At 37.3% G+C, this 18489-nt stretch overlaps 3 protein-coding genes across 4 annotated transcripts; all 3 read left to right on the top strand.

Annotated features, from left to right (window-relative positions):
- The first annotated feature begins 613 nt into the window (after positions 1-613).
- LOC145547948 (uncharacterized) lies at positions 614-4715 on the top strand. 2 transcript variants are annotated; one of them, XM_081598194.1, is made up of 3 exons: positions 616-910; positions 2081-2203; positions 2848-4715. In XM_081598194.1, exons 1-3 carry the CDS (start codon positions 751-753, stop codon positions 4134-4136), a joined length of 1572 nt encoding a protein of 523 aa, XP_081454320.1. In that variant the 5' UTR covers positions 616-750; the 3' UTR covers positions 4137-4715. The 2 variants fall into 2 exon arrangements, with proteins under 2 accessions (XP_081454321.1, XP_081454320.1); XM_081598195.1 differs by lacking the exon at positions 2081-2203 and having other exon boundaries at positions 614-910.
- An 844-nt stretch (positions 4716-5559) lies between these two features.
- On the top strand, positions 5560-11073 carry LOC145547947 (uncharacterized). Its single transcript, XM_081598193.1, has 3 exons — positions 5560-5842; positions 7195-7317; positions 9197-11073. The coding sequence occupies exons 1-3, from the start codon at positions 5683-5685 to the stop codon at positions 10492-10494; spliced, it is 1581 nt and encodes a 526-aa protein (XP_081454319.1). The 5' UTR covers positions 5560-5682; the 3' UTR covers positions 10495-11073.
- Positions 11074-11845: 772 nt separating this feature from the next.
- Positions 11846-17935, top strand: LOC103479972 (uncharacterized). The gene is made up of 3 exons (XM_081598186.1): positions 11846-12202; positions 13553-13675; positions 15489-17935. Exons 1-3 carry the CDS (start codon positions 12043-12045, stop codon positions 16913-16915), a joined length of 1710 nt encoding a protein of 569 aa, XP_081454312.1. The 5' UTR covers positions 11846-12042; the 3' UTR covers positions 16916-17935.
- The last annotated feature ends 554 nt before the right edge of the window (positions 17936-18489 follow it).

Below are 18489 nucleotides of genomic sequence, written 5' to 3'. Positions count from 1 at the left end.
TGAAAAAGCAGATAAATTAGCAAAAAGGGCATTAGAAATGACAATAACGATAATAATTCCTTTTGGGGAAGGGGAAGGGAAATCTTGTATTAAAAATAAAGAAATAGAAGAATGGCAAAAAAGGTGGAATGAAGATAAGAAAGGGAGAAGATTGTATAAGGTACAAAAGTCAGTATTAATTAGAAATATTAATGAGAGAAACAGAAGGGAAGAAATAATTATGACCAGATTAAGAGTAGGTAATACCGACTTAAATGACACCTTATATTTAATAGGGAAGAAAAGTAATGATAAATGTGAAGAATGTGGAGAGAAAGAAAATGTAGAACATGTATTATTGAACTGCAGAACATATGAATCTGAAAGGGAGAATCTAAAAAGAATGGTTGGAAGGACAGGTCAAGATTGGAGTCTTAAAGGAATATTAGGAAATGAAGGAAACATAATGGATATTAATAGATTAAGGAAAGCATTATTTATTTTTCTTAAAAATACAAGATTAATAAATAGAATTTAATAGATGTAAAGAAATGTTGTTACACACTCGTGTACACATACACACACTCGAGTGTATTGTTGCAGTCCGCGAGAAGAAGAAGAAGAAGTAGTCCAGCAGGGGGCAGTAAATGGACCAATCAGCTGCTTTGTCTCACTCCCAGCGGAAGTAAAACTAAAAGGCTCCAGCAGCAACGTGTGTGGACTCGGTTGGAAAACGTTTGTGCTGTATCTGGGCTGAATATTTAATTAACTATGTCTTCAGTTCAGCATCTGAGAGAGTTTATCAAAGAGCGACTAACTGCTGCTGCTGAAGAAATCTTCACAGAGGTTGAAAAAACCATCGTCCGCTATGAGGAAGACATCAAACTGCTGGAAACTCACTGGAAACCTCAGATAAAACTCACCAGAATCGGTAAGAAGCATCTGACTCCGGTTAGTTCAGGCTCCGAATATCAAAGAGAAAATAATAATGAAATAAAAACAAGCTCTTGGTTGTTGCTTTGTTCCCCTTTTACCATAGAAGCTGTTAGCATAGACATTATATACGTAGACGCCTCATGGAGCGGGTCTGCCTGTTGCTGCGATACGTCACAGCGTCCGCCATATTGAATGCGGGCTATGTGCCAGTAAGCTAATACAAGCAAATGGACCGAACCTCAAAGTACCGTTCTACAAAGCATCTTAAGTTAATTCCTGTCATTAACACATTCTCTCTCACGCGATCTTTAAAAAGAGTAAGGAAAGATGACTCAAGAGAAATTAGGTCAGGAGAAATAGGTCAAAGAAACACAACTTGGATTTCAGATCAAGGGCAGAATGAACAAAGACAAATCTTGGTACCAACAACAAATATACAAAAAGCATGCTCGCATAAATGCAGAGTGGATGAAAATTCAATGGTGGTGAAAAAAGAAAACTTTGTAGCATTTATGTGCCATATTATCAATGTTACAGTTCAAATGAAGAAGAAAAGTGATCAAATAAAAGCAATCGTAACAGCAGCAGGAAGATTTTTAGATATGAAAGAAATCCAAGCTGATCAGATTCATACCATTTTGAGTGAAACAACAGAGAATGCTCAGGATTAGGATTCAAACTTTTATAATGGTTCTACATATCCTTCAATGGAATGCTAGAAGTTTAATAGCCAATGGACAAGAACTAACTTTTGATATTTAATTATTTTGGGTGGATTTCTGAATAAAGAGCACAACATTTTTATTGGATAGAAATTATTCTGGTAAGTTTTTTATTGACGTTGATGAACAGATGCACACTTTTACAGTGTTTTATTCAAGAACATTTACATGAGTTCTCAATTTAATGTACATTTAATGTTTCAAGACAATAAACTTTGAATAATCAGTCATTGTCAAACATTAGCTACATATTTTTCTTTTTTTCCAGGAAAAAAATGTATTATAGTATGATATGTCAACTCTGCTACAGACAGCATAGACAGGCCCTTCATTCTAAATAGTAGAATCACGTGCATAAATTGTACATTTACAGAATAGATATGCTTTATGCATGAGGCCCCAGATCTTTACTTAAAAACAAATCTGTCTCTTTGTTCTTACAGACCAGCCGCAGCAACATGTCTGCAACAAAGAGGAAGTTCAGACTGACGCACAGATTTGTAACCAGGAGCAACCTAGTCTGTTGCATATCTGCAGGATTCCCCACATGAAGCTGAACAGAATCGGTATGAAACTCTGAGCTTTCAGTGAAACTGGCTCATCACTGATGAACCAAAATCAATGCTAGATCTCTGAGGTAGATCCTTGTTATTCCAAATGAACTGGATCTGGTTTGGGATGCAGAGCAGATCAGAACCAGAAGTGATCTGGAAGGTTGGTACAATAACAGCAGATCTTGAGCGTATTTTGGTGCTAAGCTGTTCAGTGATTTATAAACCAACAACAGTATTTTAAAGTTTATTCTCTGAGCTACATGGATCCAGTAAAAGGACTTTAGAACCAGTGTGATGTGCTCTATAATCCTGGCTTTAGTGAGAATCCAAGCAGCAGCATTCTGGATCAGCTGCTGTTGTTTAATCAACTTTTTTGAGGCAGACCTGTGAAGACACTTGCAGTAATCAACAAGACCTTGCTGGAACATTAGTCCTTTAATCCTGGAAATGTTTTATAGCTGATAGAAGGTTGATTTTGCAACTGTCTTTACATGATTCTGAAGGTTCAGGGATGCATCCATCACTACTTCCACTTAGGTAATGTTGTGAGTTTTATTTGACTTCTCACAGTGAATGATCATCAGGAAAAACCAGGCTGATGCATGAGACGGTGATCAATTTAATTATATTAATGATGTCTTCATTTGCCCCCACAGACCTCCAAAACCAACATGTCTCCTTTGAGGAGAAAACTTCTGCCATGGAACAGGTCTCTAACCAGGGGAGGAGGTCCAGTAATGACCAGGAGGAAGCAGAACCTCAGTGGACTACAGAGGAACAGATGGAACCAGAAGCTCCACTGATTAAACAAGAAGAGCAGGACCCAGAGCTTCCACTGATGGAAGATCATTGGAAAATAGAACCTAGAGGGACTAGAGAGGAGGAACCAGAACATCCACTTATATATGAAAAAAATGAGGAACCAGATTATTCACTGCTTAAACATGAACAGCAGGAACCAGAACATTTACCAACTGGACAGGACCAGAAGGGCCTCTGCAGCAGTCAGGAGGGAGAGCAGCTAGTCCAGAAGCAGATTGTTGCTTTTATGGACACTTCTACCTATCAGGAGGATGATTTGAGTAGAGAACCAACAACTGATCATTACTTTCACATCTCTAATGTAATTGAGAGCAAAGATCAGGAAGGAAGCAGCTTCACTGTATCTGAGAGTCAGTCTCATACTGACTTAAAGAAAAGGTCTTTGAAATGTGATATCTGTGGGAAAGGTTTTGAAAATCAGCATAACTTTAAAAAACATTGCAGAACCCATAGCCCTTTTTCATGTGAAACATGCAGTAAATGCTTTTCTAATATTGGTCATTTAAATATCCATAGGAGAGTTCATACAGGTGAGAAACCCTTTTCATGCCAAGTATGCAAAAAAACATTCTCTCAAGATAGTAATTTAAAAGTCCACATGAGAATTCATACAGGTGAGAAACCCTTTTCATGTCACGTATGTAGAAGAAAATTCACTCAAATAGGTGGTTTACAGCGGCACAAGAAGATTCATACAGGTGAGAAACCCTTTTCATGCAAAGTATGCAGTAAAAATTTCTCTCAGCTTTGTAGTCTAAAGACCCACATGAGAAGTCATACAGGTGAGAAACCCTTTTCATGCCAAGTATGTGGGAAAAAATTTGCTCAACTTAGTGCTCTGAATGCCCACAAGATGGCTCATACAGGTGAGAGGCCTTTTTCTTGTGAAACGTGTGGGAAAAGCTTCTCTCAAGCTGGTCATTTAAATATCCATAGGAGAGTTCATACAGGTGAGAAACCCTTTTCATGTCAAGTATGCAAAAAAAAATTCTCTCAAGATTGTAATTTAAAAGTCCACATGAGAATTCATACAGGGGAGAGCCATTTTTCTTGTGAAATATGTGGGAAACGCTTCTCTCAAACTAGTGATTTAAAGGTTCACAAGAAAATTCATTTATGTTAAGGAGCCATTTATAGCGATGTCTGTGGAAAAGTTTACCCTCAAATTTATCACTTAAATATACACGCTAAGCTCTTCAGGACTTTGGTTGGAGAATAAGATTTCGAACTTAATGAAATCCAGAGAGCTGTGCAGAAACAGATTTTTGTAAACATAAATAATCTAAAACGTGTGTAATGAAGATTGTTTTGTAGCAACTTTCACTAAATGACATTGAAGCTTAGTTACCTTTTGTTGAATGTTTTTACATTTAAAGTTTGGAATGTTGAACTTTAACGTGAGATTATTTTGAATTAAAATGTTTGCTGACTTGAATTTTTAGGTTTTAATCAGATGAGAAAAATTATTATATTCTGTATGCAGCTTCCATTGACTGTTATGTTTGTAGAAAAAGCTGTTTTAGGGTCTTTGGAGTTTAAATGATAGACTGCAGAGAGGCTCCAGATTGATGGAAAATCAGTGATTGGTTGCTTCACATTGTTTCCAGATCAGATCAGAGGTCCAAACACAATCATCAGTGTCTCCATGGTTACAACTTCAACTAAACTGTTTAATAAATGCCAACATTTGGCACAAAATGTTGATGTGATTGAATTATGTATGATTTATTTGCTTCACTGTTAGTATTTTCAGCAGTCTGCACCATCCCAGTATTTCCTATGACAACATACAGCTAAGCTTGTCAATCATTCAGGAAATGCTGAAGCAAATCCAGAAATTATTACTGACTCATCAATTGATATCATTTACCATGCCATACCAACTTTATTTATGAAGCACATTATTCACTGACAGGACCAAAATGCTGTACACAATCAGAAAATACAAAGCAATTATGAAATAGAAAAAAAAAACAAATATAAAATACATATTAATATACAGACACAATAAAACAATCTGAAATAAGCCAAAGAAAAAAGATGGGTCTTAAGAAGGGACTTAAAACAGCGAGTGAAGAGGCCTGTCTTATACCAACTGCACCAATGTGCATCTAGAATATTTGCATATACAAAACATTTGTATATGCTTCATCCTCTTTCTTTTTTCATTTTTTTTGTAACCCTGAATAACAGCACATATAAATGTTTACAGAACAACAGTGGATTATCCAGGGAGAGCATAAGTGAAAAATAATGAGATGACAGTCAAAAGAAAGCAACAGTTGTACAAAATGTGGCATATTTGCCTGGGAGTCTCGTGCAAATATAATTTGTCAGCAGATCGTCCACGATCCCAAGTTTTTCATTAGTTGAAAGTCTGATTTTTAAGCAAATAGTTTTTAAATGCCATTTTTTTTAAAAGAGATAATTTTGTTCGGCTCTTTGTTGTTTTTGATTTCGTTGTATTTTAGCTTTAATGTTCGGCGGGACGAAAATTGTCATGTTGTAAGATATTGCAGAGAGCCATCTCCCTCTAGTCCAGCAGGGGGCAGTAAGTGGACCAATCAGCTGCTTTGTCTCACTCCCAGCGGAAGTAAAACTAAAAGGCTCCACCAGCGACTCGGTTGGAAAACGTTTGTGCTATATCTGGGCTGAATATTTAATTAACCATGTCTTCAGTTCAACATCTGAGAGAGTTTATCAAAGAGCGACTAACTGCTGCTGCTGAAGAAATCTTCACAGAGGTTGAAAAAACCATCGTCCGCTATGAGGAAGACATCAAACTGCTGGAAACTCACTGGAAACCTCAGATAAAACTCACCAGAATCGGTAAGAAGTAAAGGAAGCCGGTTAGTTCAGGCTCCGATATCAAAGAGAAACTAATAATGAAATAAAATCAAGCTCTTGGTTGTTGCTTTGTTCCCCTGTTACCATGGTAGCTGTGGTTAGCAACGTCCAGATGCTAGCTTTAGCAGCATCTGGACAAAAGAGGCAGAATACAGCCGCTTTTGTAGTAAAGAGGCTGTATTCAGTTCAGCCTCTTTACTACAAAATAATTTCACTTCAATCATACCAACATTGCAATTGATCCTAGTTATCAAAAAGTCTCAGTTAATTATTCAAAATGGATTAAAAAGTTTCTAGCTATGGAAACCCAGTCGATTGCATCAAGTCATTAACTTGCAGGGAGAATTAAATAAGTAAATTTGTTACACTTGTAGTCAAACTGATATTATTTTAGGAGTTAAGATGATTGGCTCATTTGATACTAAGTATACATTCATATTTTTGAAAACTCATAAAATGCACCTCTTAATTTGATTCAGAAATGTCTTATTGATCCCAAGAAGAAATTATATGCTGTAGTAACAACTGCTATAGCCTGTACTGACGACACTGTTGTTGTATTGCAGTCTCATGACGAGGATGCTCAAGGCTGTCCCTCATATTCTTGATTTTTATATAAAATCCTTCTTTGCACCGTCATCTCCAGTGGTTCTGCAGCAATCATGAAAGCAGAGACAGCCAGATTTAAGAAAGAGTTATAAAAGAAAAAAAAGCAGTTTTCTATTTGTTTTTTTAGGACATGTGTTGTAAATCACAGGTGTTTTCTTTTCTTTGCTTCCAGTTTTCATTCTAAAACTATCCAGGTCGTCGTTGAGTAATCTACGTCTTATTAACTTTAACCAGAGGATATAATTACTGTAAAGAAGCAGAATATCCCTTTAGTCAAACACCAGATTAGAAACTAACTTCAGCATCATTCAGGATTCCCACGCATGAAACAAAACCGTTCAGTGCCTTTGAGCAGAATTAGATTTCTTTGAACCAGGGGTGTCAAAATTTCAATCCTTCAGGTTTTATCACCTGGACTCTAAACTAATGTCATCATCACATCCTGCTGCCTCTGAGTCAGAGCATGTGATGGATACTAAAGCTTGAGATTTTAATAACCTGTCACAAAACGTTTGAAGTGGACACTGTAAACACTATAGATGTTACTATGGTAACCAGTGAAGCAGGTAGCTATTCAGTGCATAGGAGACTCCATAGGTCCAGATATTGATCAGTGGATGGTGCTGAAATCTACATCTCAAGTTTTGCTTCATGAATGTTTTGCCAAACAGTCTTAACTATCCAGATCTTTACTTAAAAAGAAATCTGTCTCTTTGTTCCTACAGACCAGCCAGAGCAACATGTCTGCAACAAAGAGGAAGTTCAGACTGACCCACAGATTTGTAACCAGGAGCAACCCAGTCTGTTACATATCTGCAGGAATCCCCACATGAAGCTGAACAGAATCGGTATAAAACTCTGAGCTTTCAGTGAAACTGGCTCATCACTGATGAACCAAAATGAATGCTAGATCTTTGAGGTAGATTCTTGTTATTCCAAATGAACTAGATCTGGTTTGGGATGCAGAGCAGATCAGAACCAGAAGTGATCTGGAAGGTTGATGGAACAACAGAAGATCTTTAATGCATTGTGGTGCTAAGCTGTTTAGTGATTTATAAACCAACAACAGTATTTTAAAGTATATTCTGCAGTACTGGAGAAAGTACTCAAAAATTTACTTAAGTAAAAGTACAAATACACAGACAAAAATGTACTCAACTAAAAGTAAAACTACCACATTAACATTTGTACTTAAGTAAAAAAGTATTGGCTTTTAAAAATACTTTAGTATAAAAGTAAAAGTACTTGTTTTTATTGTGTTTACTCTGTAACATAGTTTAGACTTAGATATGTGATTCTATGCATCATAATTTCAGAGATGGAAACATCTCGTCTCCTGTCCTAACATAACATGAACTTCACTTTTTCTGCCACTAGTGGCATTTATTTTTAAAGAAATCCAGCAGAAAGGGGATGGAAAGAAGGTGGGTGGGAGAGGACAGGCAACCAAGGATCCAGTAGCAGAGTTGTTGTCAAGACCACCAAACCCAAGACCAGCACCCTGTGCTACGTGACACAAAAAAATTAACTTTTACCTATCAAAATTGCTTCACAAATTGATCTGAAAGATCCACATTCCCATAAAAAGCTAGATATTAAATACTTAGAGCTGAAATAAATTTAATCAGTAAAGATCCGTCCAGAAGAATCGGATCGTTCCTGAATTTCACTATATTGCACTTTGGTACCAGCGTTGTCCCATATAAGCTACACCTCAGTCAACACCTCCACACAATAATTCAGCGCATGAGTAACAACTTTTTTTCATCGCAAATGCAACATGTGTCTCTGTACAGCTAGCTTTGCTAGCATCACGTCCACAGATCTTACCTTTCTTTAAGCTTTCCTTCCAAGTGACGCTAAAAGTTGGACGAAGTTCCCACCGACTGTGAAAGTGAAGCACTGCTGATTTTACATGTCACCATATCAATTTATGCAGCGCTATTATATTACTGGGACAGACATTCTCCCGCTCAGGGGAAACCACTGCGCATCTCTGGAGCTCCGCGTGCGAGTAAAGGGGGAGGCGATGGGTGACAACAGACGTAAGTCACGTTATTGCTTGGATTTTACTCCGCCACCTTAAGTCCCTGAACTTCACATTTTAACGGACAAAAAGAGCAACGCGACTTGGATGTAACGAGTAACGCGACAGTTTTCTAAAAATGTAGTGAAGTACAGATACTTACTGTAAAATGTAGTGGAGTAAAAGTAGAAAGTACCCATTATTAAATCTACTTAAGTAAAGTACAGATACACAAAAATTGTACTTAAGTACAGTAACGAAGTAAAGTACTTTGTTACTTCCCACCACTGATATTCTCTGAACTACATGGATCCAGTAAAAGGACTTTAGAACGAGTGTGATGTGCTCTATCATCCTGACTTGAGTGAGAATCCAAGCAGCAGCATTCTGGATCAGCTGCTGTTGTTTAATAAATTTTTTGGGGGGCAGACCTGTGAAGACACTTGAGGTAATCAACAAGACCTTGCTGGAACATTAGTCCTTTAATCCTGGAAATGTTTTATAGCTGATAGAAGGTCGATTTTGTAACTGTCTTTACATGATTCTGAAGGTTCAGGCCTGCATCCATCACTGCTTCCACTTAGGCAATGTTGTGAGTTTTATTTGACTTCACAGTGAATGATAATCAGGAAAAACCAGGCTGATGCATGAGACGGTGATCAATTTAATTATATTAATGATGTCTTCATTTGCCCCCACAGACCTCCAAAACCCACATGTCTCCTTTGAGGAGAAAACTTCTGCCATTGAACAGGTCTCTAACCAGGGGAGGAGGTCCAGTCATGACCAGGAAGAAGCAGAACCTCAGTGGACTGAAGAGGAACAGATGGAGCCAGAAGCTCCACTGATTAAACAAGAAGAGCAGGACCCAGAGCCTCCACTGACGGAAGATCATTGGAAAATAGAACCTAGAGGGACTAGAGAGAAGGAACCAGAACATCCACTTATATATGAAAAAAATGAGGAACCAGATTATTCACTGTTTAAAAATGAACAGCAGGAACCAAAACATTTACCAACTGGACAGGACCAGAAGGGCCTCTGCAGCTGTCAGGAGGGAGAGCAGCTTGTCCAGAAGCAGATTGTTGCTTTTATGGACACTTCTACCTATCAGGAGGATGATTTGAGTAGAGAACCAACAACTGATCATTACTTTCACATCTCTAATGTAATTGAGAGCAAAGATCAGGAAGGAAGCAGCTTCACTGTATCTGAGAGTCAGTCTCATACTGACTTAAAGAAAAGGTCTTTGAAATGTGATATTTGTGGGAAAGTTTTTGAAAATCAGCATAACTTTAAAAAACATTGCAGAACCCATATAAGTAAAAGGCCTTTTTCATGTGAAACATGCAGTAAATGCTTTTCTAATATTGGTCATTTAAATATCCATAGGAGAGTTCATACAGGTGAGAAACCCTTTTCATGCCAAGTATGCAAAAAAACATTCTCTCAAGATAGTAATTTAAAAGTCCACATGAGAATTCATACAGGTGAAAAACCCTTTTCATGCCACGTATGTAGAAGAAAATTCACTCAAATAGGTGGTTTACAACGTCACAAGAAGATTCATACAGGTGAGAAACCCTTTTCATGCAAAGTATGCAGTAAAAATTTCTCTCGGCTTTGTAGTTTAAAGATCCACATGAGAAGCCATACAGGTGAGAAACCCTTTTCATGCCAAGTATGTGGGAAAAAATTTGCTCAAATTAGTGCTTTGAATGCCCACAAGATAGTTCATACAGGTGAGAGGCCTTTTTCTTGTGAGACGTGTCGGAAAAGCTTCTCTCAAGCTGGTCACTTAGTTATCCATAAGAAAGTTCATACAGGTGAGAAACCCTTTTCATGCCAAGTATGCAAAAAAAAATTCTCTCAAGATTGTAATTTAAAAGTCCACATGAGAATTCATACAGGGGAGAGCCATTTTTCTTGTGAAATATGTGGGAAACGCTTCTCTCAAACTAATGATTTAAAGGTTCACAAGAAAATTCATTCATGTTAAGGAGCCATTTATAGCAACGTCTGTGGAAAAGTTTACCCTCAAATTCATCACTTAAATATACACGCTAAGCTCTTCAGGACTTTGGTTGGAGAATAAGATTTCGAACTTACTGAAATCCAGAGAGCTGTGCAGAAACAGATTTTTGTAAACATAAATAATCTAAAACGTGTGTAATGAAGATTGCTTTGTAGCACCTTTCACTAAATGACATTGAAGCTTAGTTACCTTTTGTTGAATGTTTTTACATTTAAAGTTTGGAATGTTGAACTTTAACGTGAGATTATTTTGAATTAAAATGTTTGCTGACTTGAATTTTTAGGTTTTAATCAGATGAGAAAAATTATTATATTCTGTATGCAGCTTCCATTGACTGTTATGTTTGTAGAAAAAGCTGTTTTAGGGTCTTTGGAGTTTAAATGATAGACTGCAGAGAGGCTCCAGATTGATGGAAAATTGGTGTTTGGTTGCTTCACATTGTTTCCAGATCAGATCAGAGGTCCAAACACAATCATCAGTGTCTCCATGGTTACAACTTCAACTAAACTGTTTAATAAATGCCAACATTTGGCACAAAATGTTGATGTGATTGAATTATGTATGATTTATTTGCTTCACTGTTAGTATTTTCAGCAGTCTGCACCATCCCAGTATTTCCTATGACAACATACAGCTAAGCTTGTCAATCATTCAGGAAATGCTGAAGCAAATCCAGAAATTATTACTGACTCATCAATTGATATCATTTACCATGCCATACCAACTTTATTTATGAAGCACATTATTCACTGACAGGACCAAAATGCTGTACACAATCAGAAAATACAAAGCAATTATGAAATAGAAAAAAAAACAAATATAAAATACATATTAATATACAGACACAATAAAACAATCTGAAATAAGCCAAAGAAAAAAGATGGGTCTTAAGAAGGGACTAAAAACAGCGAGTGAAGAGGCCTGTCTTATACCAACTGCACCAATGTGCATCTAGAATATTTGCATATACAAAACATTTGTATATGCTTCATCCTCTTTCTTTTTTCATTTTTTTTGTAACCCTGAATAACAGCACATATAAATGTTTACAGAACAACAGTGGATTATCCAGGGAGAGCATAAATGAAAAAATAATGAGATGACAGTCAAAAGAAAGCAACAGTTGTACAAAATGTGGCATATTTGCCTGGGAGCCACGTGCAAATATAATTTGTCAGCAGATCGTCCACGATCCCAAGTTTTTCATTAGTTGAAAGTCTGATTTTTAAGCAAATAGTTTTTAAATGCCATTTTTTTTAAAAAAGAGATAATTTTGTTCGGCTCTTTGTTGTTTTTGATTTCGTTGTATTTTAGCTTTAATGTTCGGCGGGACGAAAATTGTCATGTTGTAAGATATTGCAGAGAGCCATCTCCCTCTAGTCCAGCAGGGGGCAGTAAGTGGACCAATCAGCTGCTTTGTCTCACTCCCAGCGGAAGTAAAACTAAAAGGCTCCACCAGCGACTCGGTTGGAAAACGTTTGTGCTGTATCTGGGCTGAATATTTAATTAACCATGTCTTCAGTTCAACATCTGAGAGAGTTTATCAAAGAGCGACTAACTGCTGCTGCTGAAGAAATCTTCACAGAGGTTGAAAAAACCATCGTCCGCTATGAGGAAGACATCAAACTGCTGGAAACTCACTGGAAACCTCAGATAAAACTCACCAGAATCGGTAAGAAGTAAAGGAAGCCGGTTAGTTCAGGCTCCGATATCAAAGAGAAACTAATAATGAAATAAAATCAAGCTCTTGGTTGTTGCTTTGTTCCCCTGTTACCATGGTAGCTGTGGTTAGCAACGTCCAGATGCTAGCTTTAGCAGCATCTGGACAAAAGAGGCAGAATACAGCCGCTTTTGTAGTAAAGAGGCTGTATTCAGTTCAGCCTCTTTACTACAAAATAATTTCACTTCAATCATACCAACATTGCAATTGATCCTAGTTATCAAAAAGTCTCAGTTAATTATTCAAAATGGATTAAAAAGTTTCTAGCTATGGAAACCCAGTCGATTGCATCAAGTCATTAACTTGCAGGGAGAATTAAATAAGTAAATTTGTTACACTTGTAGTCAAACTGATATTATTTTAGGAGTTAAGATGATTGGCTCATTTGATACTAAGTATACATTCATATTTTTGAAAACTCATAAAATGCACCTCTTAATTTGATTCAGAAATGTCTTATTGATCCCACGAATAAATTATATGTTGTAGTAACAACTGCTATAGCCTGTACTGACGACACTGTTGTTGTATTGCAGTCTCATGACGAGGATGCTCAAGGCTGTCCCTCATATTCTTGATTTTTATATAAAATCCTTCTTTGCACCGTCATCTCCATTGGTTTTGCAGCATTCATGAAAGCAGAGACAGCCAGATTTAAGAAAGAGTTATAAAAGAAAAAAAAGCAGTTTTCTATTTGTTTTTTTAGGAAATGTGTTGTAAATCACAGGTGTTTTCTTTTCTTTGCTTCCAGTTTTCATTCTAAAACTATCCAGGTCGTCGTTGAGTAATCTACGTCTTATTAACTTTAACCAGAGGATATAATTACTGTAAAGAAGCAGAATATCCCTTTAGTCAAACACCAGATTAGAAACTAACTTCAGCATCATTCAGGATTCCCACGCATGAAACAAAACCGTTCAGTGCCTTTGAGCAGAATTAGATTTCTTTGAACCAGGGGTGTCAAAATTTCAATCCTTCAGGTTTTATCACCTGGACTCTAAACTAATGTCATCATCACATCCTGCTGCCTCTGAGTCAGATCATGTGATGGATACTAAAGCTTGAGATTTTAATAACCTGTCACAAAACGTTTGAAGTGGACACTGTAAACACTATAGATGTTACTATGGTAGAGTGAAGCAGGTAGCTATTCATTGCATGGGAGACTCCATAGGTCCAGATATTGATCAGTGGATGGTGCTGAAATCTACATCTCAAGTTTTGCTTCATGAATGTTTTGCCAAACAGTCTTAACTATCCAGATCTTTACTTAAAAAGAAATCTGTCTCTTTGTTCCTACAGACCAGCCAGAGCAACATGTCTGCAACAAAGAGGAAGTTCAGACTGACCCACAGATTTGTAACCAGGAGCAACCCAGTCTGTTACATATCTGCAGGAATCCCCACATGAAGCTTAACAGAATCGGTATGAACCTCTGAGCTTTCAGTGAAACTGGCTCATCACTGATGAACCAAAATCAATGCTAGATCTTTGAGGTAGATTCTTGATATTCCAAATGAACTGGATCTGGTTTGGGATGCAGAGCAGATCAGAACCAGAAGTGATCTGGAAGGTTGATGGAACAACAGAAGATCTTTAATGCATTGTGGTGCTAAGCTGTTTAGTGATTTATAAACCAACAACAGTATTTTAAAGTATATTCTGCAGTACTGGAGAAAGTACTCAAAAATTTACTTAAGTAAAAGTACAAATACACAGACAAAAATGTACTCAACTAAAAGTAAAACTACCACATTAACATTTGTACTTAAGTAAAAAAGTATTGGCTTTTAAAAATACTTTAGTATAAAAGTAAAAGTACTTGTTTTTATTGTGTTTACTCTGTAACATAGTTTAGACTTAGATATGTGATTCTATGCATCATAATTTCAGAGATGGAAACATCTTGTCTCCTGTCCTAACATAACATGAACTTCACTTTTTCTGCCACTAGTGGCATTTATTTTTAAAGAAATCCAGCAGAAAGGGGATAGAAAGAAGGTGGGTGGGAGAGGACAGGCAACCATGGAGCCAGTAGCAGAGTTGTTGTCAAGACCACCAAACCCAAGACCAAGTCAAGACCAGCACCCTGCGCTACGTGACACAAAAAAATTAACTTTTACCTATCAAAATTGCTTCACAAATTGATCTGAAAGATCCACATTCCCATAAAAAGCTAGATATTAAATACTTAGACCTGAAATAAATTTAATCAGTAAAGATCCGTCCAGAAGAATCGGATCGTTCCTAAATTTCACTATATTGCACTTTGGTACCAGCGTTGTCCCATATAAGCTACACCTCAGTCAACACCTCCACACAATAATTCAGCGCATGAGTAACAACTTTTTTTCATCGCAGATGCAACATGTGTCTCTGTACAGCCAGCTTTGCTAGCATCACGTCCACAGATCTTGCCTTTCTTTAAGCTTTCCTTCCAAGTGACGCTAAAAGTTGGACGAAGTTCCCACCGACTGTGAAAGTGAAGCACTGCTGATTTACATGTCACCATATCAATTTATGCAGCGCTATTATATTACTGGGACAGACATTCTCCCGCTCAGGGGAAACCACTGCTCATGTCTGGAGCTCCGCGTGCGAGTAAAGAGGGAGGCGATGGGTGACAACAGACGTAAGTCACGTTATTGCTTGGATTTTACGGCGCCACCTTAAGTCCCTGAACTTCACATTTTAACGGACAAAAAGAGCAACGCGACTTGGATGTAACGAGTAACGCGACAGTTTTGTAGAAATGTAGTGAAGTAGAAAGTACAGATACTTACTGTAAAATGTAGTGGAGTAAAAGTAAAAAGTATCTATTATTAAATCTATTAAATCCAGAACCAGTGTAATGTGCTCCATCATCCTGGCTTTAGTGAGAATCCAAGCAGCAGCATTCTGGATCAGCTGCTGTTGTTTAATCAATTTTTTTAGGCAGACCTGTGAAGACACTTGCAGTAATCAACAAGACCTTGCTGGAACATTAGTCCATTAATCCTGGAAATGTTTTATAGGTGATTGAAGGTCAATTTTGCAACTGTCTTTACAGTTGCAAAGTTGCAGAATCATGCAGGCCTGATTCTGAAGGTTCAGGCCTGCATCCATCACTACTTCCACTTAGGCATTGTTGTGAGTTTTATTTGACTTCACAGTGAATGATAATCAGGAAAAACCAGGCTGATGCAGGAGACGGTGATCAATTTAATTATATTAATGATGTCTTCATTTGCCCCCACAGACCTCCAAAACCCACATGTCTCCTTTGAGGAGAAAACTTCTGCCATTGAACAGGTCTCTAATCAGGGGAGGATGTCCAGTAATGACCAGGAGGAAGCAGAACCTCAGTGGACTGAAGAGGAACAGATGGAACCAGAAGCTCCACTGATTAAACAAGAAGAGCAGGACCCAGAGCCTCCACTGATGGAAGATCATTGGAAAATAGAACCTAGAGGGACTAGAGAGAAGGAACCAGAACATCCACTTGTATATGAAAAAAATGAGGAACCAGATTATTCACTGCTTAAACATGAACAGCAGGAACCAGAACATTTACCAACTGGACAGGACCAGAAGGGCCTCTGCAGCAGTCAGGAGGGAGAGCAGCTTGTCCAGAAGCAGATTGTTGCTTTTATGGACACTTCTACCTATCAGGAAGATGATTTGAGTAGAGAACCAACAACTGATCATTACTTTCACATCTCTAATGTAATTGAGAGCAAAGATCAGGAAGGAAGCAGCTTCACTGTTTCTGAGAGTCAGTCTCATACTGACTTAAAGAAAAGGTCTTTGAAATGTGATATTTGTGGGAAAGATTTTGAAAATCAGCATAACTTTAAAAAGCATTGCAGAACCCATATAAGTAAAAGGCCTTTTTCATGTGAAACATGCAGTAAATGCTTTTCTGACATTGGTCATTTAAATATCCATAGGAGAGTTCATACAGGTGAGAAACCCTTTTCATGCCAAGTATGCAAGAAAACATTCTCTCAAGATGGTAATTTAAAAGTCCACATGAGAATTCATACAGGAGAGAAACCCTTTTCATGTCAAGTATGCAGAAAAAAATTCACTCAAATAATTGCTTTAAAACAGCACAAGATAATTCATACAGGTGAGAAACCCTTTTCATGCCAAGTATGCAAAAAAACATTCTCTCAAGATGGTAATTTAAAAGTCCACATGAGAATTCATACAGGTGAGAAACCCTTTTCATGCCAAGTATGCAGAAGAAAATTCACTCAAATTGGTGTTTTAAAACGGCACAACAAGATTCATACAGGTGAGAAACCTTTTTCATGCCAAGTATGTGGAAAAATTTTCTCTCAGCTTTGTAGTTTAAACAGCCACTTGAGAAGTCATACCGGTGAGAAACCCTTTTTATGCCAAGTATGCGGGAAAAAATTCACTCAAATTAGTGCTTTGAATGCCCACAAGATAGTTCATACAGGTGAGAGGCCTTTTTCTTGTGAAACGTGTCGGAAAAGCTTCTCTCAATCTGGTCATTTAATTATCCATAAGAGAGTTCATACAGGTGAGAAACCCTTTTCATGCCAAGTTTGCAACAAAACGTTTTCTCAAGTTGGTAATTTAAAAGTCCACATGAGAATTCATACAGGTGAGAAACCCTTCAATGCCAAGTATGCAGAAACAAATTCACTCAAATAATTGTTTTAAAACGGCACAAGACAATTCATACACGTGAGAGGCCTTTTTCTTGTGAAACGTGTGGGAAACGCTTCCCTCAAACTAGTGATTTAAATGTTCACAAGAAAATTCATTCACGTTAAGGAGCCATTTATATGCAACATCTGTGGAAAAGTTTACCCTCAAATTCATCACTTATACACACTAGAAGCCACACATAGAGGGCTTTTTTAACGTGAAATGGGTCTGTAATAATTTATCATATGACTCCAGGACCCTGGTCCAACTTGGTCCAAACTGGGTCACCAGCAGGACAAGAAAAGAATAACAGTATTGGAATGGCCTAGTCCAGGATTCTCCTTCCCTAGTCCTCAATATCTACTGTCCTGCAAGGTTTAGATGCATCTCTGCTCCAACACAGATTTATGAAATGATTGAATTTGTCTTCAGCATGACGTCAGCTAATGAGCCAATCATCAGGTGTGTTGGAGCAGGGATACGTCTAAAACCTGCAGGCAAAAAGTTCTTTAGGATTTGGGTTGGCCTAGTCAAAGGTAATTTTTCAAACTTACTGAAATCCAGAGAGCTGTGCAGAAACAGATTTTTGTAAACATAAATAATCTAAAACATGTGTAATGAAGATTGTTATGTAGCAACTTTCACTAAATGAGACTGAAGCTTAGTTACCTTTTGAATGTTTTTACATTTATAGTTTAGAATGTTGAACTTAAATGAGTTTGTTTTGAATTAAAATGTTTGATGACTTGAATTTTTAAGTTTTAATTGAACAGAGATGAGAAAAATTATACTCTGTATGCAGCTTCCATTGACTGTTATGTTTTCAGAAAAAGCTGTTTTAGGGTCTTTGGAGTTTAAATGATAGACTGCAGAGAGGCTCCAGATTGATGGAAAATTGGTGTTTGGTTGCTTCAGATTGTTTCCAGATCAGATCAGAGGTCTGAAAACAGTCATCAGTGTCTCCATGGTTACAAGTTCAACTAAACTGTGTTTAATAAATGCCAAGATTTGGCACAAAATGTCTCTGTGACTGATTTATGTATGATTTATTTGCTTCACTGTTAGTATTTTCAGCAGTCTGCACCATCCCACTATTTCCTCCAATGCTGAAGGAAATCCAGAAATTATTGCTGACTCAAGTGATGTCATTTACCATGCCATACCAACTTTATTTATGAAGCCCTTTATACACTGAAAGGACCAAAGTGCTGTACACAATCATAAAATACAAAGCAATTATAAAAAAGAGAAAATTGAAATATAAAATGTCATTGTCAAATTTATTTATATAGCACTTTAAAACAGGTATAAAACTGCACCAAAGTGCTGTACAAGAACGACAACACAAATGACAAAACAGAGCACAAAACAATACATCAATTAAATGCCAGAGAGTAAAAATGAGTTTTAAGAAGTGATTTAAAATGATCCAGGCTGTTGACAGATCTAATCTGGAAAGGTAAGTTATTCCATAAAACTGGAGCAGCAACAGAAAAAGCTCGATCTCCTTTACTCTTAAGTCGAGTCCGAGGAACATTCAGTAATAACTGATTATTTGATCGTAGGGTTCCGGACAC

This window comes from Poecilia reticulata, chromosome 17, assembly GCF_904066995.2.
Source record: "Poecilia reticulata chromosome 17, P_reticulata-male-v2, whole genome shotgun sequence".
NCBI lineage: Eukaryota > Metazoa > Chordata > Actinopteri > Cyprinodontiformes > Poeciliidae > Poecilia > Poecilia reticulata.
This window is presented reverse-complemented; position numbering and strand designations above follow the sequence as displayed.